Source organism: Xenopus laevis, chromosome 7L, assembly GCF_017654675.1.
Source record: "Xenopus laevis strain J_2021 chromosome 7L, Xenopus_laevis_v10.1, whole genome shotgun sequence".
Lineage (NCBI taxonomy): Eukaryota > Metazoa > Chordata > Amphibia > Anura > Pipidae > Xenopus > Xenopus laevis.
In genome coordinates this window covers 99202827-99228935 of record NC_054383.1, presented here as the reverse complement: position 1 = coordinate 99228935, position 26109 = coordinate 99202827, and the positions used below count along the sequence as shown (strand labels likewise).

The 26109-nt window shown below is 37.4% G+C and overlaps 1 protein-coding gene across 5 annotated transcripts in view; it reads left to right on the top strand.

Annotated features, from left to right (window-relative positions):
- The first annotated feature begins 3428 nt into the window (after nt 1-3428).
- The window catches only part of kazn.L (kazrin, periplakin interacting protein L homeolog), a 349342-nt gene continuing 326661 nt past the window's right edge, over nt 3429-26109 (top strand). For 2 of the 5 annotated variants that reach the window (XM_018226078.2, XM_041569376.1), the window contains exon 1: nt 3429-3871. In XM_018226078.2, coding sequence (XP_018081567.2) covers nt 3790-3871 — 82 coding nt within the window. In that variant the 5' untranslated portion in view covers nt 3429-3789. The remainder of the gene's footprint in view (nt 3872-26109) is intronic. The other 3 variants (XM_041569375.1, XM_018226077.2, XM_018226070.2) reach the window with 2 other exon arrangements.

Genomic DNA, 26109 nt, shown 5'->3' with positions numbered 1-26109 from the left:
TGGTCACTATTGTGAACACCAAGGGGCATAGCTATTAGCATGGAATAGGAACAGGTCCCCCCTCATAACTGTATTTTAGGACCCAGTTAGCCATCTATAACATTAGGGGACTGCCTGCTAAATAATACTGGGAGACTAATTCACCAGTCCCCTACAGTTGTTAAATGATAATATGGGATTGAAATATAATTGAAATATAATTATATTGACAGGTGTCTTTAGGGACCTCCACCTTGTGCTGGAAGTCACTGTTGAGGTCAAATCAACCATAAAGGATCTCTGGGGAGAGGGTATGTAGTCCCCTTATTTCCACTTTGCAGGAGAATTTAGAATAGAGGGGATCTCCTTACTAATCTTACTTTTCCATGTATGTGGTTTACATTGTCTAGTAAACAATAGTTTGACTTTAAACAGAGACATGAAAATGTTAATGCTGCTTGTTGATTGGTTGCTAGGCCTATTGCAAACTTTATAAATTGCATTACATTATCCCCTTATTGTTTTAAAGGGCCAATGTGGTGCTCACCTGGTCTGCAACAAAAATGTCATTTTATCATTTTGCTGAAGTCTGTGGCAAAAAACTGCAACTGAATTAGAAGAAAGGTTTTTCTCCTTGAATTGAATCTGGTCCATGACTTTTCACATGATAAGTAAGAAAGTACTGAAACATTAGATGACTCTTCTGACTGTCAGGCTGTTTGACTGCTCATATCCTTAAAACTAGAAAAAAAGAATGAATATATAATTAAAAAATTCTTAGCAGAGCACTCTGAGCAAATTTACAAGAATTAGTTTCCTTTAATGCTCTGTATTCATTTCTTCTACCCTACCCTTACTTGTAGCTCTTCTGCTCCCCCAACTCCATGTCTACATTGTTTATGCTCTGAACTTTTCTCTTAAAGTTTATTACTGCTTATTACCTTCTATAATTAGTGTTTCTCCCCTTTTAATAAGAACACTTTGCTATTCCTCTGCTGTTCCAGTTCCAGATTTTTCATATTTCAGTGCAGCTAATTCTTTGCAACCAAAGAAATTCCGACTGCTCTTACAACACTGTTACATGATAGGCACAGAAGGGGGCCATGCAAGGACAAGATAAGCTGACAGCTCTTAGAATCTCATGCTGTTTATCCAGCCCCTGTAACTCCCTTGTGTGTCTGTCTAGATTTCTTAGACAGGTAGCAACAACTGGCTGCTTTGAAATAAATTTTTGAAGACTGTCCGCTGTACATACAGTACCTACCCACTGCAGAAAAGCTCTGTATCTACTTCTTATTTTGAGGCAACCTTTATTAGACCAGGTGCAAACTTTGCCCCTTTCAAAGACAGACTTCACCCAGATCTACTCTCAATGGTGTGCATTGTCAATGGGTTCCATATAACATGCTACTGAAATATAGAGGATATCATTGTTATATGGGATGTGGTTTCATTAATACTAAGTATGTGCTGTTAATATGACCATTGCCTGTATTAATGCCATCTGTGCATCAAATCTAGTAACAAAACAGGCACCACAATATCTGAATATCAGAAGCAAACTATCTTTGATTGTGGATAGGAAGAGAAATACCTTGTCACTGGGCAAGCAGCTAGGAAATTCAATTACAGTATATACATACCACTCAGTGCTTTTTACTTTAGCGCAGTGAATTTAATCCTGGAAAATACAGCCTTTGTATAATGTAAATAATTAAAGCCGGCCCCAGTGAGTTCTTAGTGCTGAAAAGCCTAGTGTCTTCATGGAGCTCAGGGCCCCACTTCTGTCTGCCATAGGAGATCCCTATTATAACCTGCCACTGGTGTAATGTGATTCTACTAGTGATGAGGGAATCAGTGCCATTTCTTTGGAAAATTTGTGACACTGTGAAACATTTGCAAAATGCATTGGAATCAATGAGCATTTTTTTATCTCACTGGCATTTTTCCTCAAGTTTTTTCCTCACTCTAAATGCATGAAAATCAATGGTTCTCTCTTCAAATGCATTGAAGTGAAAAATGGAATTTTGCATCAAATCCACAGCTGCAGGCTCTTACGCTTATCTATTAGATTCTACTAAGTATCATCACTGCCACTTATAAAAGTTGTATATAGGGAAGCTTCATTAATCTGTGCCATGTACTCCATGTGTTATTCCAATCAGATATACGGAGTAAATCCACTGAAGCACAGTGGATACATGGCAGTCTAGGTCCATTCTTTAAAGGAGAAGGAAAGCTACCAAAGCAGTTAATTGCCAATAGATTAGCCACACTGGTGCAAGCTATAACACTATATTTATTCTGCAGAATGCTTTACCATACTTGAGTAAACAGCTCTAGAATCTCTCTGTTTGTTTAGGATAGTAGCTGCCATATTAGCTTGGTGTGACATCACTTCACGCTCCTTGCTCACTCATAGCTCAGGGCTCAGATTACAGCAGGGGAAAGGGGAGGGAGAGAGGAGCAAACTGAGCATGCTCAAGCCCTTAGCCTGAAAACAGGAAGTCTGATACATAAGCCCATGTGTACACAATAGAACGCAGCAATAAAAGGCAAGAAATGCAGTGTTTCTTTTGACAGAGCACTCAGAGCAGCACTACTTTGAGGGTTTACTGGTGTATTTACACAGTATAGACCTTTCTGAAAAGCTTACTTAATTTTGGTCTTTCCTTCTCCTTTAACGTGGCTTGTTTGCAGTTGCCTTTTCTCTTTGTAAATGATCGAGAGAAGCCCTTCTCATGTACATAAATGTCTTCGCTATAATTACATAATTTATTGCCCAAATCTATTTTATTGATCTCATGAGCTCTGGCAAATGCCTCTTTAAATATACTGAAATACACCCCACTTCCATTCATTGATAAACAAGCCTATGTCCTTCTTACAAAATATTCTCTATGATGAGGCTAGGCATGTTAGTATTTCTGGAATTGATGAAGGCTTACAAGCCATACCCATTTTTTGCATGCAGCCAAGCATGTAAAAATGACATCAGCATCTGCTGCCAGGCTAATCCTGCCCATCCTTAGCTGCTGTCAGAATGACAAGTACTGTAGCCGGGAATACTGCCTACAATCACTGCAGTCGAGCACAACATACCTTCAGAGCTCTGCATAAAATACATAGCTGCAATGTATTCACCCCAACACTATCAATAAGGTTTCCCTAATTGGTTTTAAAGATTTTCTCCCATAAAAAAATCATACATTATAATAAAGCAACCTATTGATGTTCCAAGGTAAAGATAAAAACATTATTTATTTACAGTCTCCAGAATCTCTTCACGGAAAATACAGCAGGCATTTATTTTCTCTATCGGAACAAAAACATTTGCCTTTTTTTTTGGCTTCTGCTGAGAAAAAGGCAGGGACAGCTTTTATATATATAACATACCGTGCAGCCCAGAGTCATTGGGAGGCTTGCAGTTAGTAGTACGGCATCATAACATTCACACAGAGGATAGCATGATGTAACGCAGCTTCTATGGAATTTTAAATAGGACTCTTCAATCATCGTTTAACTGAGAAGCTATTCGGGATCACCAACATGCCAAAAATAAAAGCAAATCTTGTGTTTAGGAGGCAATAGATGAAATCGTTTAACAAGACAAGCTGAAGCTGCCAGGGTTTTTTTCTTCCTCCCTCTCCCTCTGTTTCATTGCATTTGAGTCAAGGATGTAGCAAGTGGAACAGAGAGGAAGATTTGGGCAACTCAAGGAAACTGACCGTAGGTACATATGTGTTCTGTTGAGTATCCCAAGTGACAAGGGTGGACATTTATCCTATTTATACTTTGTGATAAGGACACATGACATTGAGAGCTATGGATGCAGCTGGGCCTGTCACATTCTCCCAGGTCTTTGGACAGCAATGTGAAGTCATGGAGGCAGGTAAGTTGCTAATTACATTTATATACATGACTCCTACACCATGCTTTTAGTTGCTGGTTTTTGTTTATTGAAAATGCTACATGATTGTATATGTGTGCCGTTATTATTGTGGGTTGCCAGATAACAATATGTTGCATAGCTTTTACTGTTATGTGTTTATGATACAGACATTCAAACATTTTTTTCGATAATGTTTATATGTCATGTAATAACGGGTGTTTATGCAACTATTTAATATTTATTATAAAATGTATAGTATTGACCAGCGAAGTCCATAATGCGGCCCTTCAGCATTTGTTCATTTCTCACACAAGACATGGAATGCATTGGTAGGGAACAGGCTACACAACCTTGGGGGCAACTGTTTTTCCCAAATACAGAAAACAAATTGAATAATTTAAAAATGTTTACTAATCTCAAACTAATGTCTGATATTACAGTTCTGCATAAAGGTTTGGCTTGCTAATGTCATCAGAATATAAAGTGATTACTTTTGGCTAAAAAATTAATAATGTTGTATAAAGGAGCACAGCTTAATTTTTCTGCTGGGAAAGTTATTGGCAGAAGCCTTATCTTGCTTTATGGCATTGGCTCTAGATATACTCATAGTATCCCATAGGAAAAAGCAGGATCATTTACCCTTTGTTTAAATGGCTTATTGACAATTACTATACCATCGCTTGGTGTAGCCTATGGCCTATGACTGAGTTATATATGTATACTTATATGAACAAATAAATTGTGTTTCACAAAGCCAAAAAAATACATACTAATAAAACTGTAGAGGAACAGTGACAGACTGGGATAACACAACAATAAATATAATCAGAAGGACTGATAAATGCTTATATAGTACAAAAGAAAACTTGGAGGAAGATAGCTAGCACTGGGATCATGCCATAAGGAAGGACTTGGAGGTGATGATGGAACAAGACTGCTGAATTTGTGGTGTCACCCAGACATAATAAGCTGTAAAATAAAAGTCCTTTGCAAATTAAGCATGAAACACAATTTTTGTTGTTTAATTAAAACATACATACCTGTTATAGACGTATTTAAATATTGGATATGTCAATCATATTTTGACTGCCCTGCCTCTATGCCTCAGGCAAAGAGGCGGGGCAGCCAATTACTTTCACTTTCCATTCTGTACTTTCTAGATGTCACTGCTCTCCTCACATTCTTCCTCCTGCTCACAGACTTTAATTGTGTAGCCAGTGCATGGGTATGATGTTCCCCATTGTGGTACATTAGATTGTGGGGGTCATACAAAACTTGCCTTAATAACAGGGTCCACAAAATGGAGCTGCCTTTATGCTATGATTGTAAATCCCAAGACTGAAGGGAATAACATTTAAATAATTTGTATAGTGTAAGTAAAATGTATTTATGATTTACACGGTAGAAAGGGATTTGAAATAATTTCTTAGGGCTACAGCCCTCCTTTAATGAATTATAAAGCTAAAATTAAATGATGTATATATATAATATGGTTCAAAGCTTAGGTGGTGCTTAGACAATGGAGAAAAGCATCACCAGTGATGTTACTTCTGGCAACCAGTCAGAAATTAGATTTCAACAGTCACCTACAAGTTGAAAAACAAAAGCAAATATCTGATTGATTGCTATGGGCAACATTACCGATGATGTGCCTATGTAACTACATCAATGTCTATATTAATATCAGCAACAGATGACAGCAAACGTCACAGGAACATAACTTTTTTTTTGCAAATGGTTGATCCTACAACTAGTTATTTGGAATGTGTTTCACTGTCTATAAAACTTTTAAAGCTCGCCCTAAAGATTTAAAACATTGCATATCAAACATACAGTATAATATAATAAGAGTATTTTCAAATGATTAACCTATATCCTTAAAGGAGTTGTTCACCTTTGATTTACCTTTGATTTAATTTTAGTATGATGTAGACAGTAATATTCTGAGACAACTTGCAATTGGTTTTCATTTTTTATTATTTGTGTTTTTTTAGTTATTTAGCTTTTTATTCAGCACCTCTCCACTTTGAAATTCAGCAATTTCTGGTTACTAGACTCCAAATTAACAACCATGCATTGATATGAATAAGAGACTGGAATATTCATAGGAGAGGGCCCAAATAGAAAGATGAGTAATAAAAAGTAGCAATAACAATGCATTTATAGACTTACAGGGCATTTGTAAACTAATTAAAAAACGATAAAATAATGAAGACCAATTGAAAAGTTGCTGTAATGAAGTCAGCTTACCCTGGTGGTCTAGTTGTGAGGTGGGGACGCCCGCCACGCCGCTCTTCTTCTTGTGCCATGATTGTTCCTTGCAAAGGCGGGAAACTCAATTTCAAGATTTCTAATTCATTTCATGTTTCCCTCCTGAAACCTGCCACACAGGTGCGCCAGCAGTCTTTTCCTCCCCCAGTATTGGTAGAAGGTCAGCCTGAATTCATTGTCCAAGAGCTCCTCAATTCTCGCCTAGTGCGAGGTAAGTTACAATACCTGATCAAATGGAAGGGCTACAGTCCTGATGAAAACTCTTGGGTTCCCGTTGGTGATATCAGGGCTGATCGTCTCAGGAAGCAATTTCATTCTAAGTTTGCTGAGAGACCTGGGGGTCCAGTGGCCCCCCCTAGAGAGGGGGGTAATGTAACAAAGTCAGCTTACCCTGGTGGTCTAGTGGTGCAGCGGGGACGCCCGCTGTGCCGCTCTTCTTCTTGCGCCATGATTGTTCCATAGGGCACACGCGTCTCGTCCCCTTTATGGACGCAAAGGCGAACAATGGTGCGAAATTCAAAGAGTATTTAAAGGGACTTCATTGATTTTTGCATTGCCCGTTAAAGGAGTTTGTTCCTGGTGCTATTTGAGCTTTGTGCTATTCTGTTTGAACCTGTTTGATTCATGTTGTGACCCCTGCCTGGCTATTTGAGGATCCTGACTTCTGAATCCTGACCCTTGCTTGATTACCGACTTTGATTCTGCTTAACCCCCCTGATTGACTGCCTGGTTTGACCCTTGCCTGCCTGACTACATTTATTCTCTGCCTGCCAGACCTGGCCTGATCTGACTACTCTATTGCCCAACGCCTTGTACTACGACCTTCTGCCCAAAGACTTTGCTTTACAGTTGTGCCCCTCTGCCTGTCTAGAACCCCTCGCCTTGCACCTCTCGTTTAAGACCTGGCGGCATCTGAGTAGCTGAGGGCTCCTCCCGAGGCCAAAGGCGGATGCTACAGGCAGAAGCATGAGCCGAGACCAGGGTGCTTGGCATTGGTTCTAGATATAGGGTGCCAACCGTTACAGTTGCTTAGAATTGGCCATTCTATAACGTTCTAAAAGTTAACTTAAAGATGAACTACCCCTTTAACCTACCATGTATGTGCCATGTTTACATTATATAGAATCCCAATATTAAATTGCATGTGAAAAAATTTGCCACCGGCAAAATTTTGCCGATGCCCATTAAAGTCTTTGGGTACCAAAAAATTTTTGACGCACAACGCCATACAAGTCTATAGGTGTTATTTCTGTGGCTAAACTATCCCTATTTCAAAGACAACCAGGAGTGGTAACTGTGGGCTCACATGCATATCAAAGTTGAATGGCTAGTTCACCGCAATGTTATGCATTATGTACAAAGCAGTATCCTAAGACAATTTTCAATTTGTTTTCTTCTTTTATATCTTGTGGTATTTGAATTAAAGGCTGTTTTAGTTCTGTGGCTCTTAGGCTTGAAAGGGCAACTGCTATCTGGTTTCTGGTGCTACCAGTTTCAAAGCTAGCTTTGCAGATGAATAGGAAAGTGCCTAAAAAATATACAAGCAACTTAATAAAAATACAGTAGAACCCCCATTTTACATCCCCTGATTTTAAGTTTTCCCCCATTTTTGTTGTTTTCTGGTCCCACATATTATGCATAGTAAATTTCCCTGATTTCACATTTTGCTGGATTATACGCTTTTTTTTCTGGTCCCCTGAAAAACGTAAAATGGGGGTTCTACTGTATTAATAATAATAAACCTGAACCACGATAACCAAGCTGAATGTCGGGGTCAATTACCCTCAAAAACAGAGCATTTTCAGTTTCAGGCTGGAAACAAGTAGAAAAGGAATACCAACATTCAAAGATGTTGTAAAATCAATCATGAATTACCAACAGAAAAGTTGCTGTATAGTTATACTGGTGTTTTATAAAAAGTTGAACATTAACTTTAATTCTCAATTTTTACCAATTTCAAACATTATTACTGATACAGCTAAATATATTTCATGCAAAATTATTGTCTCTGGACTCTTTTTTACTGCCCTTTATTATTGTTTCTTCCTCCTCTTCCCCCTGCACGTGTCTTTATATTTGTGCTTAGCCCTGTGTGTTAATTAATTATTTTTTGCCCTCTTCTAAATTGCTTCAGTCACACATAAATCTCTCAAGTCATCAGGCTCTGAATTTCCTCTTCCCATAATACATCATCCTCTGCATACAGTAGCTCTTCTTGAAAAATGATCATAATCTGCACATGTCGTCTTCTGGCTTGTATGTCCTTATTCACAAAGCTTCTGACTTATTTAAAATAAAAATACTATAAACATGCAGGAATAAAATCTTTTCCACTAATTAGTATTGGCAGTGGAAGGTTGATTAAGAATACAGACAGGATGTCACGTTATCTGTAAAGTATGGCCAATACCAATCAGCCTAATGAGTGGTACAGTTCCAGTATATCAGAGTCACTTTTATTTTGTTTGAAATCCTCCTCCTCCTCCTTTCAAGTGTTGAAAAATGACTATACAAGCGTTGATCTTCCAAAGAACTATAAACATTCCAACAAAAAAGGTATATTCCATGAGTATATCCCATGAAGCTTGTTTAAATGCTACTATATGCTCAAAATTTCTAGCAGAATTGCTCTTAATATGTGAAAATACCAATATATCAATCTTGGGAATTTTTTATGACGTCATTCTATAGAGTTTACTAAATTCTGGTTTCTTGTAATAGGATTCTAAAACAACAGTGTTCGATTGGATTAGCTAGAAGCCCCTAGGGAAATGCAAGGAAAGGGCCCACCTCCTGTGCTCCTGCGCACCTCCCTGCCACCCCCTCCTTCGTTGCTGGTCACCAATAAATACTGCTGGTGCCTTTAACTAATATATCATATGCAGCCACCTTGGGCTGCTCTGCATCTTTCGCCTATGTACCTCCTCTTTTCTCAGATGTGCTCTCGGCCTCCCAGCCAATCTGTAACCAGACTTGATGATGTCACAGGCAGAACAGGGGGAAGTGTTCTCCCCTACACTAGTTTACCTTGTTTGATGACTATACTTTACTTTGGTTACAAATAATGCCATTGTGTATTTACAGGTGTCAGATATGCTTTAAACACTTTTAATGCCTATCTTGCCTGATCATAATAGCACACTGTTTCTTTTCTACTCATATTGGAAAATATAATTCAAAATATAATTCATTCCATTTATATAACTCATCTATCTGCTAATTCTGGATGCCATTTTTTTCAAATGTTATTGCAGATAAGAATATTAAAAATAAGTTAGAATATGATTAGTTCCAGTTCAAATTTTTACCAGATCCATCCACTTGCTATTTCTTCAATATAACAGTTATGTAAATAAGTAACTGATACAAAAAAATGGCAGACCTTTCATTTTAATATGCTGAAAGTATTATGTAACATAACCATTATTATGATACGTACTCACTTCCTAACTACCTTTCTGGCTCGGCCATTGTACACATGGGTATTGAAAATCATATATGGAATTTTGGGGAATTCTGTGGGAAAATTGTTTTATGGTTTATCTCATGAAAACCCCCACTGAATTATATGGAGTAAGGAGTATGGAACTAAAGTAAGAGAAAGGTTTTTGTATCTGGTAAATTTTATAGTACTCTTGAGGAATTTCTGTTCCTAGATGTTCCATCAGCAAATGAGTTGATCTCTCCCTGATATTAATCTGTTGGCAGCTTATATCTGCTCGTGTATGACACGGTGAGGCTTGTATTCTATTCCTGATTTTCAGTGGGTCAACCAGCACTCAAAATATGCTATGCATGCCAGGCTTCTTTTAAGATTTTCTAGGGGGGGGAGGGACTAGACACTACTGCTTAGCAACATGCATTGATTTGAATAAGAGACTAGAATATCAATAGGAAAGGGCCTGAATAGAAAGATGAATAATAAAATGTAGCAACAACTATACATTTGTTGCATTACAGAGCATTTTTAGATGGACCCCCAAGCTAGAAAGAAAGCAAATAATTCAAAAACTAAAAAAAAGAAGGCCAATAGAAAAGTTGACTAGAAGAAGCCATTCTATAATATACCTAAAGTTAACATAAGGGTGGACCATCCCTTTAAAGTAGAAACAAACCCTTGATAAAAACCCTACCCCCCTACCCTACATACACCCCTCCCTCCTCCCCCCAGCCTAGCTGACCCCCCCCCGGGCAAATGCCCCTAAGTCTTTACTTACCCCTCGGTGCAGATTCTGTCCAGCAGAGTTCACGGGCGCCATCTTCAGCCGCTTCGTTAATCTTCAAAATAAGACAAGCGCTTTGGCAATTTCCGTTACTTTTGCTGCATGTGCAGTTGTCTCAAACCGGAATATTTCTCCAACTATGCATGAGCTGCTACGCCGGTCTCATTCCGAAGATTACCGAAAAGAAGAGGATGCTCCGCTGGACAGAATCTGCACAGAGTGGTAAGTAAAGACTTAGGGGCATTTGTCTGGGGTAGTAGCTAGGCTGGGGAGAGGAGGGAGGGGGGTCTATGTATGGTAAAGGGGTAGGGTTTTTTTTTACTTAAGGGTTTGTTCATCTTTAAGGTATTCATTTTTTTTAACTGACTTTCTAATTTAAGGGTTATAGGATGTTTTGTTCCTTTTTTAAAAGTCTCTATTTCCACTAACAGACCTTATAGCACTGATCAGTTTAAGTTGAAGTTTATGTATCTATATAAAATGTATTGTTTTGTGAAAAGAACAAACATTCTTCAGAATATTATTATATTTCTTGAAGATATCAATTTAAACTGTTCATCTTTTAAACTTGTTCATAAGTGAGATAAGAAGAAAGAAAAAGTTTAATGAGATGAAAATACAAATAAGAATGGATACCAAGCCTTCTCTATATTGTTTAGATGCGTAGTATGACCTGATGATAAATGGGATAGCTGTTTGTTTTGGATATAATCAGACACACAACCTTTCCTAAAAATGGTGGTTCCCTTCTATAGATAAAGTAGCCTATATCAAGTTCAAGCTTATTGAACTCAGTAGTGACTGATTAAGAAAGTTCTCAAACTACTAATATAGGAGAGGTTTACTCTCCAGTAAAGTAAAGAGGTTTACTCTCCAGTAAGGCTGAAAGGCCCATTCATTAAAGTTTGAATTTAAGCTGTAGTATAGCTTTTTGAAACTAGAAATAAAGTCATTTTCTATAAAAGCATGAATGGCATGAAAGTTATTAGAAGATCCAAAAATAAAAAGTATGAATGGAAAAAAATGCTGACATTTTTTGGACCATTACTAGTTAAAAAATTAAAAAAACTCTAAAAGTGCAAATGGCTTTCAAAAAGGTCCAATAGGATAAGCGCAGCTCACATTGACTTCTATAAAAACTTGATTGACCTTGAAATTTTGTATTACAGTTTTTCATTGTTTTTATACTTAATAAATCTCAAATTGTTGGAGTTGTAGAGGACTGAAAAAAGCAAGGAATTTTAGAGAAAAAATACAACTCATGAAAAAAATATAAATCTAAATGTTAGTAAATCTGCCCCTAAATATATACATGTATTTGTGTTTGTGTTTGTGTTTATTTTGATTTAAATGTGCTCAAGGTTTGGTGCACTGGTCGTACGTGCACTGATCAAATCCTATAATAGATGCAGTATTTGCTTTTAGTCTTAAAGAGACTGAGGTATAGTTCTTTTTAGTGGAAATTAGGAATGAGAAATGGGCATAGAATGTATGTGGGCTAAAAAGGCAGTGGCTCTGAGATGTAAGAAAAAGACTTCCAGACCATATGAAGACACAAGTGAAGAGATGTATTTAGGTGTAGAGGAAAAGGGCTTGAAGATTAACAGATGGCACAGTAATACGTTCAACTTCAAATTATAGTAGGGCTGAATGTGCAGATATCTGCAGATAATTGTGGCAAATGTTTTCTGATCCAATGCATTCGATGTAGTAATTGCACCTGGAGAGACAACAGTTGGGGTCATCAACAAACCTCATAGGTGCAACTGCTCTAAAGGATGCAAGAGACAAGTATTATGTTCTGCCAAGTAGTTTAGTTTTGCTACAGTTTTACAGTTACAGAAGATTAATAAAGTAATATGCAATATGATTTGGATTCTGGATATGAACTCTTGTGACCACATTATTTTGGATGTACATGCCTTTCCAATAAACAGGAAAATTCTGTTTCATGAACCTTCACAGGATATATTCAGGATGCAATTTCTCATTAGATTTTTGGATGCACGTGCCTTTCCAATAAAACAACAGGAAAATTCTGTTTCATGAACCTTCACAGGAAATATTCATTCATTTTTTTTATTAGAACAAAAATAGTCCAGCAGATGGAAGCAGAGCACCAAGAATCCCAAAACTGTCTATAATGCATAATGAAATGCAGAATGCTCACAAGCTGGAAACTGCATGGAATGCCAAATTATGCACAGTTACAGTAATTCACATTTACAATAGAAAAACATTTTTTTGATTTTGCTTGTTGATACCAAAGTATTATTTATTATCGATTAAAAATGTCTCGGTCATCAACAAGAATGTCCAATATTTTTAATGAGAAAAGAACTGTGCAACGTAAATGACAGATCAGTAACTATAGGTGGCCCCGACAATTTGCATTATTACTTTTATGTTGGTGGTGTAGAGCTCTATAGAGGTTTTCAGGAAAAATTTCCTTTCATGAATGACCTCTGTATGTCAGTATTTTGACTTCCATAAATATGTAAATAAGAAGACCTTTCCCCCTAATTATTGTGACTCATGCAGCCCTCTATAATGCTTTCTTAAGGGCAGCAGAGGCACCCTTAATTAAATTATTGTTTAAGACCTAATTTTTTCATGTATAATGTGTGTGTTTTCAGAACCTGTCTTATTAAAAAGTAAGCAATTTCATCTTCTCGTCCATCTGGTGGGACTGTTGACATTAATTTGATCTGATAACCAAAGTAGACGAATAGCCTACTCTTTTGTATTTTCATGCAAGAGCAAGGTACAGGGCCCAATGGATGTAAGTAAGCCCTGGGATTACACAAACCTGGAGCTGGCAGAAATTCAAGGGATCCCTTAGCGGGTTTTGTCTACACAGGCAACTGACTTGCACCCCCTTAAGCTGATGTTAATGCTGGAAGTGCCGCAACTTGTGTGCAGTTAGATGATTAACTGATGCCGATTTTAAATTTGTGGCACGCTCTTTTAAAACTCTAGGAAAATTACCAATTGTCGGCCATTTTTACTGCTATGTGTCCAATGACACATTTTTTTAACTTGATTTTTTATAGTGTCTGTGGTTGCCACCAGTTTCATTCACAACTGCCTGTTTGGGTCTTAGCATTGTGAAGCCTAAACACAAATCTGGTCAATTCCCATCTCCGGTGGAACAGCCCCACATGCAGGTCAGTTCTGGAATTCAAAGTAGGCCTTGGCATTTCAAGTACACAGAGGCCCAAACAGATGCCCATCAGCCCAATAAATAGTAACTATCTATGGCATCTTACAGCAGAATCCACCGATTGCCAGTACAGGCCTGCCCTCATGACACCACCCACATGTCATGAACCACCCCTATGTGTCACTCAATGTCACTGACCTGTCCTCTTGTCCTGTTTTTGCCGAAGTTAAAGTTGGTAACCCTAATGGTGCCCTTTTCTTTTATATTACCTATTTTCATTTCTGTAATCTGTTTTATATTCTTTAAAATATGAACCTTACATGCTGCAAAAGTTTTAATCAAAATAGCTTCATAATATGTCCTATTTTTCAGATTTAACTTTCTGTTCTCCCTGTACTGCCCAACTGGCAATTAAAATGATTTGTAGCTATAGTCATTGACTCTAGCAATTGAAGTTTTGTTGAAAACCCTGGGCAAACCATTGTGTTGAGAGTTATTGAACTGAATTGTGACAATTTGTACAGGAGAATTGCTCCTCCTGTACATGCACTGTTCATTTTCTTGTTGAAGATAACAATAGAAGCTAGTATTCATGCAAAAAGATAAAATATTAACATTAAATATAAAAAAGATATAATGACCAGACAGCGGGGGTTATTTATAAACACTGGGCAATTTTACACCTGGGCAGTAACCCATAACATACTTAGAAAGTACCACTGAATTTCTGACAGTAGTTGGATGGTAATTAGTAACTAACCACTACATTGCTAATCCAATATGTGTACAGTTGTAGCAGGAATAATGCCACATTTGTATTTGTATTCTGCTAAATCTGGTAAGATCTCTAATGCTAAAATCCTCAGGCTTTTCTGAACAAATATATAAATCTCTATTCCTACTCTAATATCGGTCATGTAGAGATCATACTTTGGTAGGAAAGGAGAGTAAATATACCATGTTTATCGTTACCGCACCACCAGCATTTACAGTGGTAGTAGATTGCAGAGCTCCCAAGCTTATATGGATGCACTGCTGGAGACTGAAGAACCTCCTTAAAAAATTATAGAAGAAGAATGCTTTTTAAATAGGGAATGGGCATTGTTTGATTTTGGTAGGGTGGAGCAAGAAAGTTATTATTTGTAATATGCACAAAAAAAAGAAGGTAAAATGAAATGAAAAATAATTTGCTTGTTTTCAGTTTTTCTGTTCCTTCACATGGCAGTGAGCACCAGTGGGATTTAACAAGCTTACACATTAGGGAGGGATCATTAGGAAACACTGCACCACTATGCAGTCCACTATCCAACACCCCCCCCCCCCCGAGTTGGAATAACCGAGACCAAAGGCAAACAGAAGAAGCCCCTAGAATAAAGAGCACTGTGCATTTTCAGATTCCATGGGTAGAACTACAATACTGTACAAGAGAATCACAGCACTGACATGGCAACACTGATGACCTAAATAGTGTTTCATAACTCACTCACCCCTGGGACAGTATGAAAATCCTTAAGACATGTAAAGCCTACATTGACCTACCATGTATATAAATTGGGCATATCACCCCCACCCAAATGGCATTTGTACTGCATACATCCCCTTCCGGAGGGTGTGGTGGGTGTGTTTAGTAATCTGTGTTTAGTAATCTGAGTTAAGAAGAACTGAGCATGCTCAATAGCAAACAGCCAAAGCAAAATCCAAAGGGAGGGGGCTGAGTGGGTTAGAGGAGCAGAAGGAATTCTAAGTGATTAAGGGGATGCTGCAGCCTTACTATTAACCTTTGAACAACCAGAGTGGCAGGTATTTGGTGATTTCAAAGAGGCTCTTCAGTGATTACATTTTTGCATGGGAGGTTTACATGTCCTTTAATATGTAGTAAGGCTCAGGATTAATAAACCTAAATATTTACAGTTTGAAATGTGAACTCATCAACTTTAATAGATTGTTACATTTTTGAAACCTGCAGACAAAGATATGTTGAATCAATCCAGAATGTATTTGGTAGACTAAATAAAGCAGTAAAGTAGAAATGCATTAGTAGCATTATAGTGTGTAATAGTAATCACTGCATTACCACAAATGAGTACCATGGTTATGATGAACAAAGAAAAATAGTTCACAGAAAATTATAATGAGTCACATAGTATTAGATTGCTATGTAGGAGCAGGATATATTAACTACCACAATAATATGGAAAATGTTGCTGCATATATCAGAAGATGGCAGTTGTAAACAATGAAATATTCACAGTCGAGAATATGAGAAATAACCACAAAAATTAATATGGCACTATACATTTATCTGCATATTAACTTTCATTATATTTATTCTATGTCTGATATAACACAAGAGGATATAACTAAATTGCAGTAATGTGGTCAGGAGCATATACTGATTTTGGTGGAAAAGCAATACAGAAAACCAATAATGTATTTTATTTTAATGTTGAAACATTGTATATACAACATCCTAAGGAGAAGTAACCTGACGTCTAAGCCAATAGCTGCTACATAATAAAGGAGCAGAGTAACAATTATGGTAATAGAAAAGTGCTACATGTGCCTGTAGTAGAAAACTAGTAAATGCAGTAGTATAACCTCTCATTGCATTAGGAGCTTTCCCTAAAAAAGAAAAGAATATTCAGATACTTTACCTGATTCATCACATAATGTCATGCTTAACTTGTCTGTTTCTTCAAGTCTGTGCCCTTATACAGCACAAGAGTTCTGTATCACAGGCCTAGCCAGGCTGCAGGAGAATCAAATAAACCCATAATAGGCTGGAAATTAATTAGGCTGAATAAGTCTCTCCTTGGAGTGTGAACTTTCCTTTGAAGGAAATAGATGCATAATGGATTACCTGTTTTTTCTAAAGGCTAGTATAGATAAACAACTTACCTGATTCTCTTTTCAAGGATAGCCTGGTTAGACAATTTACTTGATTGATCCAGCACATCAATTGGTATAGCCATATAACTTAACTGCTTCTAAAGCTTGTGTACTGATACAGCACAGGGGTTTAGTTACACAAATTTCCAGGCTACAGGTGATAATAAAGGCCAAAACCCCAGGCTGGAGATCAATTAGCCAAACTAGCCTCATTAGGAGATATTCAATTAAAGCAATAGCCCATATAGAAAGTGTACTGTATCTTCTTCTAGAAGCTTGTACATGGATTACAGCACAGGAGGGAGATTGGACAGGCCTAGCAGACTGCAGAAAAAACTCATAAGGCCTCATAACAACTCATAAAAGGAATATAATCAGGTGGTATAAACCTCTTCTTCTATTAGAAACATTTCCCTTAAAATGAAAGCACATTTAGTAAACGTATCTGCTTTGCTGGCAAAACTCCATGTACAGGCCTCTTCTTGTATTAGAAGCTTTCCACTTAATGAAAACAAGCCCATTTTCTTTGGGCACTTTTATCAACACAGCACATCTGAGTGCTGATAACTGCAGCATAATTTGTATGGCCAATGAGCAGCACTGATTTTGTAACACAAAAAAAGCTGCTTGTCAAATAAAGAGAATTGAACTACCCTGAAAGGATTCCATAAGAAACTGTCAGAGAAAAATAATAAACAGGTGGTACAGGTATGGGATCCTTTATCCGGAAACCTGTTATCCAGAACGTTCAGAATTACGGAAAGGCTGACTCTCATAGATTCAATTTTATCCAAATAATCCAAATTTTTCTCTGTGATAATAAAACAGTACCTTGTACTTGATCCAGACTAAGATATAATTGATCCTTATTGGAAGCAAAACCAGCCTATTGGTTTTGTTTATAGGTACATGATTTTCTTGTAGACTCAATGAAGATATAAATTACGGAAAGATCCAATATCCGGAAAACACCAGGTCTTGAGCATTCTGGATAATAAGTCCAATACCTGTATTGGCTAACTAAGATATTCATAGCAAGCTTCCGTAACATTTTAGTTAATTTTGCAAGCTGAATAAGGATCTGTCCAAAACTAGGCACTCTGATGCCTCACCCACTTCTCCTGCCCGTATTCATTCTTTAACACCAGGGGAGACAAATATAGTAAAAACACTCAGGGGAATCTGAAAAATTGCCCAAACATGACAGATATCTTGTAGTTTTCAGATGAAATGATGAAGTGCTATCATACAGAGTGCACAGTGAGGAGAGCCTTTATACACATTGAGTTATTACCGCATGGAGGAAGCATAGACTTATTGCGCATGTGCCCAAAGGTTTTGCGGCTGACTGTGATGTGTGGCAATGGATGGCCATGGTCCAGGTTGGACCCTCACAGAACTCACATATGTAGAAATACCCGGTCCTGGAGTTTCAGCAGTTAGAGGCCAGAGACCCTGCTGGTTTAAGGGTGAGCTCACATGACATGAGGATGGATTAGTGGGGCAGGGAGCCAAATTGATTGCTTGATAATTCCTGTCACGTGATGGGGACAGGAAAGTATTTTGTCCAGCTGCTGTTTTCTAAAATATTTGAATTTTGCTGTGGATTCCAAATTATGTAATACAGCTTTCTGTTCAATGTAAAACCGGTTCTGTTTCTGCTATATTTCAGTTTGTTACAGTGATAGACAAGAATACTTGTGTCTAAAGAGCCTCCTTGCACTCCCCCATAGTTGCACTTGGTATCAGTGTTTCCCCTCACTCCAAATTATGTAACTACTGATAAAGGGGATCTCTAGAACCACTGTCATCTTCAAGCTGGTGATCATTCTAGGTGTCCTACTGCAGGCTGCATCAATACAGACTCTCATATGTCATCTTGACAGCTTTAAAATGTCCCCATCTCAACATTTACAGAGAAATTGTGTCCTGTTCACAAGTGCAATTGTACATCTTTTGGTGCATTTCTTGAGACTCCACCACAAAAGTGAAATTCCACTGGAATGCTGAGAAGAAATGCTCATTGTGGGTGAAAACCATTGCGAATTTTGTGGAGTCAAATCCAAAATAGGATGGTTATTAATACGGAGGTATAGTAGAAGAAAACCTGTCTGTACTATTTGTCATCTAGATTGCTGCCTGCCTTTGGTTCATTAAAGATTTAAATGTATATACAGATTTACTTGTACCCAGCCTGCAGCCCTCCCACTATTTACTCTTCACTGTATCTCCCAGCATCACACTGACAGCTGCATGCTCATTTATGACAGTTTATATTTTGACTTATAACCAAGTTCAATATACATATATATATATTGCTGTCTAACGCTATGGATGACAGCAATGATAGATGATAGATTGAAGTTGGTGAAATGATAGATAGTATCATCCTCGAATTGTGGCTGCTTCTTTGCACTAAAATACTGTATATTCCACTAAATAATTGGATTTCAAAGCATTGTTTTCTGGCTCAGCAGCAAGATTTTCCTTCAAATACTGTAAACCACCTCCCCAGCCCCTGGCCCTGAGACTTAATTAAAAAGCTCCGTGCATCATTGTGAATGTGCAGAGCTCTCCTTGTTTCTTTTTCTCTTGCAAATAATCCAAAAGAATGATTTTAATTCCTGCTAGCGTAACGATATCTTTTGTTTTGAATCCCTGTAAGTGTATTCTTTCAGAAACCCAGTATATATTTTTCAAAAAATAGAAAGTTGTACAGTGTGAAGATTAATAAATGTTGCTGTAATTTTATACATAAGTACAGTATATATAAGTAAATATTTATGCAGGCCCTGCTCTGAAGTCAATCAATTAATTATTCTTTCTTAAATTCAACAGCATATATATGTATTTTATATATTTTCAATTATTAAAGAACTTTTACTCATTTTACTATACAATACTGCTAAAATTCATCCTTTTCTCTCAGAAGCAACAGCTACAATTCTTACACATGCCCTCTTCCTATCTCACCTGTTTACTAGAGCCTGATATTCACTTTAATTCGTCTTTAAATTAACTTTTAGTATGATGTAGAGAGTGATATTCTGAGACACTTTGCAGCTGGTTTTCATTTGTTATTATTTGTGGTTTGGTTGAGTCTTTTGGTTTTTTATTTAGCAACTCTCCAGTTTGTAATTTCAGCAATCTGGTTGCTGGGGTTTAAATTAACCTTGCAACCATGTATTGATTTGAATGAAAGACTGAAATATGAATACGAGAGGACCTGAATAGAAAGAGGAGTAATATAAAGTAGAAGTGTAATAAAAAAAGCGTATGTTTGTAGCCATACAGAGCATTTGTTTTCAGATGGGGGGGGGGGGTTCAGTTAGCCTCATTTGAATCCTAGAAAGATTTGGAAGAAGAAGGCAAATAATTAGTGATGGGCAAATTTTTCCCGTTTCGCTTCACCGGCAAACGTCGAAAAATTAGTGAAAAATCTTGAAATAGGAAAGTTCCTGAAAAAAACGTGAAATTTGAAGGATTTCACTAAAAAAATCATAAAATTCTGACGTTTTCACTCAAAAATCGTGAAATTTGAAGGTTTTCACTCAAAAAATGTGAAATTTGAAGGATTTCACTATAAAATCGTGAAATTTGAAGGTTTTCACAAAAAATCTTGAAAATCGGACATTTTCACGAAAAAAACATGAAAACCGGAAATTGATGCCGGCAAATTTTCACCGGTGAATTTTCACCGGTGAATTTTCACAGGAGATTCGCATATTTATACGCTAGCGGCGAAATGCTGGAATTCGCCGCAAATTTGTTCCAGGTGAATTTATTCGCCCATCACGACAAATAATACAAAAACTAAACAAAAGAAAAATGAAGGGCAATAGAAAAGCTGCTTAGAATCAGTCATACTAGGGAGGCAGGTTTATGAAAGGTCTAATTTTGAATTCATGTGAGTTTTTAAAATCTCCCCTAAACTCCCATAAATTTGAAATTCGAAATTTGCTAAAAAATAGAATTTTTCAAATTTGGATGAATTAAATCGACCCGAAAACACTAATTAGAATTAGAACTAACTAGAATCTCAGGAAGGCTGCAAACAACTCCAAAACGATCCCTGGACATCTTATATTGACTTAAACAGCAATGCGGCAGGTTTTAGATGGTGATTAGTCGAATTTGAGTTCTTAAAAGACCAGAGTATGATAAATCTCGAAAATCAAATGTTTTTAAAAAAAACTCAAATCAAATTTGAATAAGTCCCTAGTCAAATTTTACAGTTTTGACCCTAGCAAAAATGTGAAAATTTGAATTTTCAATTCAACCCTTGATAAATGTGCCCCTAAATGTTGACTTTAAGGTCAACCACCCCTTTATCAACGCTGCTAAAATCACCATCCTCTTCCCATTAAGCAAATTGAAGTCCTTTCTTGTGCATCTCACTACATCTGTTATTCGTTGTATTATATTTCCATACATTTCTGGTTGTCTCCTCCTATCCTATCAGAGCCACTGCCTGTGCATATTGCCCACTTGACTGTTGTAGTCCACTTAAACCCTACTGTCTTGCTGTTCTTTAGAGAATCCTGCCTCAGGAAACAGACTCTTTGGGAAGGCAGCGTGCAAAGTGCAAGAAACTCTAATGCAAAACAGAGGCCACCCCAAGAATATAGTGTTGCCTGTGTTTGGCATCAATGTATTAATGAATCATGAGAGGGAGGAGGCATGCAGGTGTAACACCTATCCCCTTACTTGCACGTCATTCAGTTCAAAATGGGGCTCTGTATTTACTGTCTGAACTATGGCAAATGGGATGGAAAAGGCTGGCATATGCCCTCCAACTCTGCACCACTCTGTACTTTGTGCTAGATTTTTTCATTTGGTGTGAGGTGCAGGGTACAGACAGTCTCTAGTCTGAAGTGCTCTGTGCATGAGCACTAAGGGTTGCACACTTGCAATTTGGCTATGCCTTAGCCACTGTAAATTGAAACACTTATTGCCCTCCTGTTTGTATCTATAGATTACCCGTCTGCTTTGAAAGCTCTATAGGACCACACCTATCTTCTATGTAATTACATACACACTGTATTGTTCTACATGTTCTGCTACTGCAATATTACCTGTTTGCTGTTTAAATATATAGAGCTATGTATACAAATGCTGCTATATAAATAAAATATACACATACTGTACATGCAAACATATTACAGGTATTGGACCTATTATGTATTCCATGGTGCAGTGGCCATCATGGGCAGTGGAATAAATTGGATGAACGTAAAGATCAGAATCTAAAGGTGGCCATACACTATAAGATCCGCTCATTTGGCAAGGTCGCCAAGCGAGCGGATCTTAACCCGATATGCCCACTAACGTCTGGCCAATTTCGGATTAATCCAAATGTTCGACCCTGAGGCCGAATGATCGGATTACAATACTACGAATGGGTTCGGACGGGTCGCAGGATCGCATCAACTAGCCAATGCTGTCCTGGATCGTACAAAAAAATCAAACCTGACGATCAATATCTGGCCGATTTTTGGCCTGGTATCGATTGGGAAAACCCGTCGGGAGCCCCCACACATTGGGGAAAACTGCCGAATCGGTCTTAATTTAGGAGCTATCTATGAAAATGTTCTTCGCCTAACTATGTCTTTTCTATGACTTTTGGAGTAAAAATTAACCTGTCTTGACATGTCAACAACAAGTACTGAGTAAAGCTGGCCATAGACGTAAGAGGATTCATATGATTTTCGGACGTGTGTGGAGTGTCCCAACATTTTTCATCCCATAGCGATAGGTCGTTCAGTTTATCGGACAGGTTAGAAAATTTCTGTCGGCTGCCGTTAATATCTCTACATGTATTGCCGATCTGACGATTTTCAGTGGGAGACTGTCACAAGCTTTTGTCGGGCATAAACTTTCATACAATTGCTGTCAGGGCACAACATTGTTCTGATCTGTTCTTTTACTACTTTATTTAAACTGAAGGTTAGTGGCAGATTGGAAGATGGGGATGTCCGTTTGTTCGTCCGATATTGTAGTTAACCTGCACGTCTATGGCCACTTTAAGTCAATGACTTACAAGCTCTCCAAATCAGTTATTGTTTTCCATTTCGGATATTAATCTGTGGTGTGATTGCACTATATTTCAATCAGGCAGATCTCTCCCCAAGCATGCTTACAAACTCTCTAAAGATTATATTCTTCCATCTACAGCCATTAAAAGTGCAAAATATATTGGTGCATGATAAGTAGGATTTTGAATGTGACTGACCAATGACTGACACAGAATAAATATAAGCTGCTTGAAACACTGTACATTCCTTTAGTGAAGTCATGTAAATGGTTTAGCGTTTTCCCCAGAACACAAAATGCCGGGTGGGTAGAAGTTCAACTGGGTGGGGGAAAAAATAAATAATTAAATACATGTCTCCAATGTCAAGGGTTGGCAGTGAAGGGTATGGACTGTTGCGAAGGTGTCCTAATGGACATTGTAGATAGACAAAAAAAAAATGTGTACCTGATGGAGAATGGCACAATACCACAATATAATTACACTGTAGGAAATAGAGATGTGGCTGCTCTGAGCACAAATATTTTTTTTAACAATCAATCAAGAGTTATGGTTAGAGAGTAGTGGAAAATCCAGGCATTCCATATGCATATTTAAATCATAAATGATAAAAAGGATACAACATGTTTAGATTAGAGGGCACCTTAATTCAATCACTGCCCTGGTTTTGGGACTTATCACCAATATCAAGAGGCAGAAATAAACCACAAAGTGGACCTAAATGTGCTTTTTTTGTAATGAATGGAAATGGATAATGGAAATCAGTATGGAGATAACCACAAACAAGGTAATTGCAAAAGTATAAAGGGCGAAAAGAGAACAAAAATGTTCCCCTCCATCTCTTCTGAGCATTTCTGTCTTTTCCAATTAACCTTTTCATAACATGTCTAAAATTAGTCAGCTTTAGTGTGGCATTTGTGCTTCAAGCGGAAGGTCATGTTTGATTTAATCAAGGATCCATGTTTGTTTTCCTTTCTCTCTACTGTATTCCCAAAAATCTCCACCAACACTAATGTTTAAAAGCATCAATACCATCCTGCCTCCTCATTGTCATGCCATGATATCCATAATGTGTCATGTAAATATCAGAAAAACTGCCCCTAAAATATACCAAAGCTAGTTATAACATAGGAGAGGTCTAAATTAAATAATACCTCTAGTTCAGGGTCACTGGGAAAAAACCTGGTGGGCCCCACCGCCCCAGACCGGCTCCCAGCAGTTCCCAGAGCCATTGCTCCTTCCTGGCGGGGGAAGGGGGGGACAGAGGAGGATTTGCGTGGGGGTGGCAGAAGGGGGGTCAGGGGTCATGGGGGTGTGCAGGCCCCTCATGTGCCCAGAACCCCCCCTCCCCCAGTTCTAAGCTATTCTAGTTTTCTATAAAGATTATTCATATTTTAAATTTCAACACTTTCATCAAGCAAGACTATACATTCAAACCTTAACCCACCCTAAACATTCCCTAAACCAACCCAACTTTTCATTACTTACATACCAATGCCCGTCTCTTTCCAACCTCAATAAATTGGGTGGGGCAAGCATGAGTGTATATTGTATATAAACCACTACCCAGGGAAGGAGGGGGAGTCATATAAAGAACCTTCATAGCACTTGACTGTAACATTATATTTTATTTTGCCGTTTTTCAACAAGAGCAAAACGGCAGATAGGATTGGAAACCATGGAAACAACCATATAAATCCATTCATGCTCAATACAAGATATAGCAAATGCTCACAATCCACTAGTAGGATTCCTAGAACTTCCAGCCTAGCGGAAGAAAAAAATCTTAGGTTTTCATCAAATACATGTTTACAACAAGAAAGACTCATTAAACTCTCTTTTCATTAAGGTAATTTATTCTGATAATTCGTATGCATTTTTACTTGAGCATCTTTTCACTTCTTATCATAGTCAGTGCATGGTCACACATTTGACTTGAGGTTTTTTAAACTGGGCCATAAATAACATCTGTAATGCATTTATAACCAAACCAAATAATCTGCAAATAATGAATGCATTCATAGATTTTTGTATTATTATTATTATGCACCTATCCACCATCAGCCTTATATTGGAGTTAAATAACCAGTAGAACCTGGAAATAAGAACACCTAAAATGAGTATTAGGTTCAATCAAAAAAAAATGTAATTTAAAAAGCTGTAAGATTTGTGTCGTGCATATGTATTATTAATGGTTCCAATGAACAGAGTTAATAAATGTTTCATGAGCTCCCCAGAACATTTAATGGACATGCTACAATAAAAAATATTTTTTTTTCTTATTGCAATTTTCTTATATTGCAAGAATTGCAATTAACCTCCATTTTTTGGGACTTTTAAATTATTTGTGGTTTGCATTTGTATTTTGGTTTGCAGCTTGTTATTTAAAAAACATATAGTTGGTGATGCACTCCTTATTAATTATCCATTTGTGTTTGTGGTTTTCACTGCAGGGGCCCCTGGCAGATCCCCAAGAAAATAATATGGAAATAGCAGGGCACTCAAAGTTATTTTCACACAAAAGGTTTATTATCTTTATTTACATAAAGAAACCCAACACGTTTCAACCCCCACTAAACTGGGTTTGGTTTCTTTATGTAAAATAAACATTTTGCATTAAGATATAAGGCAGATTGGAAAGTAAAGAATAGGAGCTGAAACAAAATACAGTTACTGTATCGGACCTGATATCCAGAATGCTCAGGAAAACTTCAAGTGCCCTACTATTTCAATATTATTTTGCAGCTTGCAGTAGTGTGAAACTCAGAATGGAGGATGCATATTAGAGGCCTAATGACAAAGAAAAGCAATAAAAATGTAAGCAGCAAAGTCAATTAATTTTTTTGGTTGCCAGGGTTGGTGATCCCAACAGCCACATGGCATTTTCAGTTGCAGATTGGAAAGGAGCAGAATAGGAGCTGAAACAAAATACAGGTACTGTATGGGACCTGTTATCCAGAATGCTCGGGACCTGGGGTTCTCTGGATAATGGATCTTTCCTCATTTGGATCTTCAAAATTATGTAAACATTTATGTAAACATTAAATAAACCCAAGAGGCTGGTTTTGCTTTTTTTTGGATTAATTATATGGTATTGTTTTATTATTACAGAGAAAAAATAAATATTTTTAAACATTTGGATTATTTAAATAAAATGGAGTCTATGTGAGATGGCCTTCTTGTATTTCGGAGCTTTTGAGATAACAGATTCCATACCTGTACAATGTATACAGTATTTTCTTTGCTAATCCTTGTGAACGGATTCAGTAGGGTCCCAAAAATAGTCTGCTGCTACCTACAACTGAATTGCAATTATTTTTACTTTAGATCATCTTCAGCTGAGTCGAAAATAACTTGGCTTTTTGTAATTAGAGGATACATTGCTTTCAATGCCATATTATATGGCCATGCTTTTGTTTTTAACTATTTGCTTTTATGATGGCATAAAACTCCCCGCATATTTTTATGGAGTCATTACATGTTATAGAGGTTACAGTATCACCATATGGCCTACCTTACAGTTTATTTGATTTCACTATCCGAGGTATGTTCTTTTGGCACCCTTTGCGTTTGCTGCATGCGGTATGTATATGCATTGCTCTGTGTGAATGTACAACAGTTGGTGTTATGTATGTAACATTGATTCACTGATAAATATTTG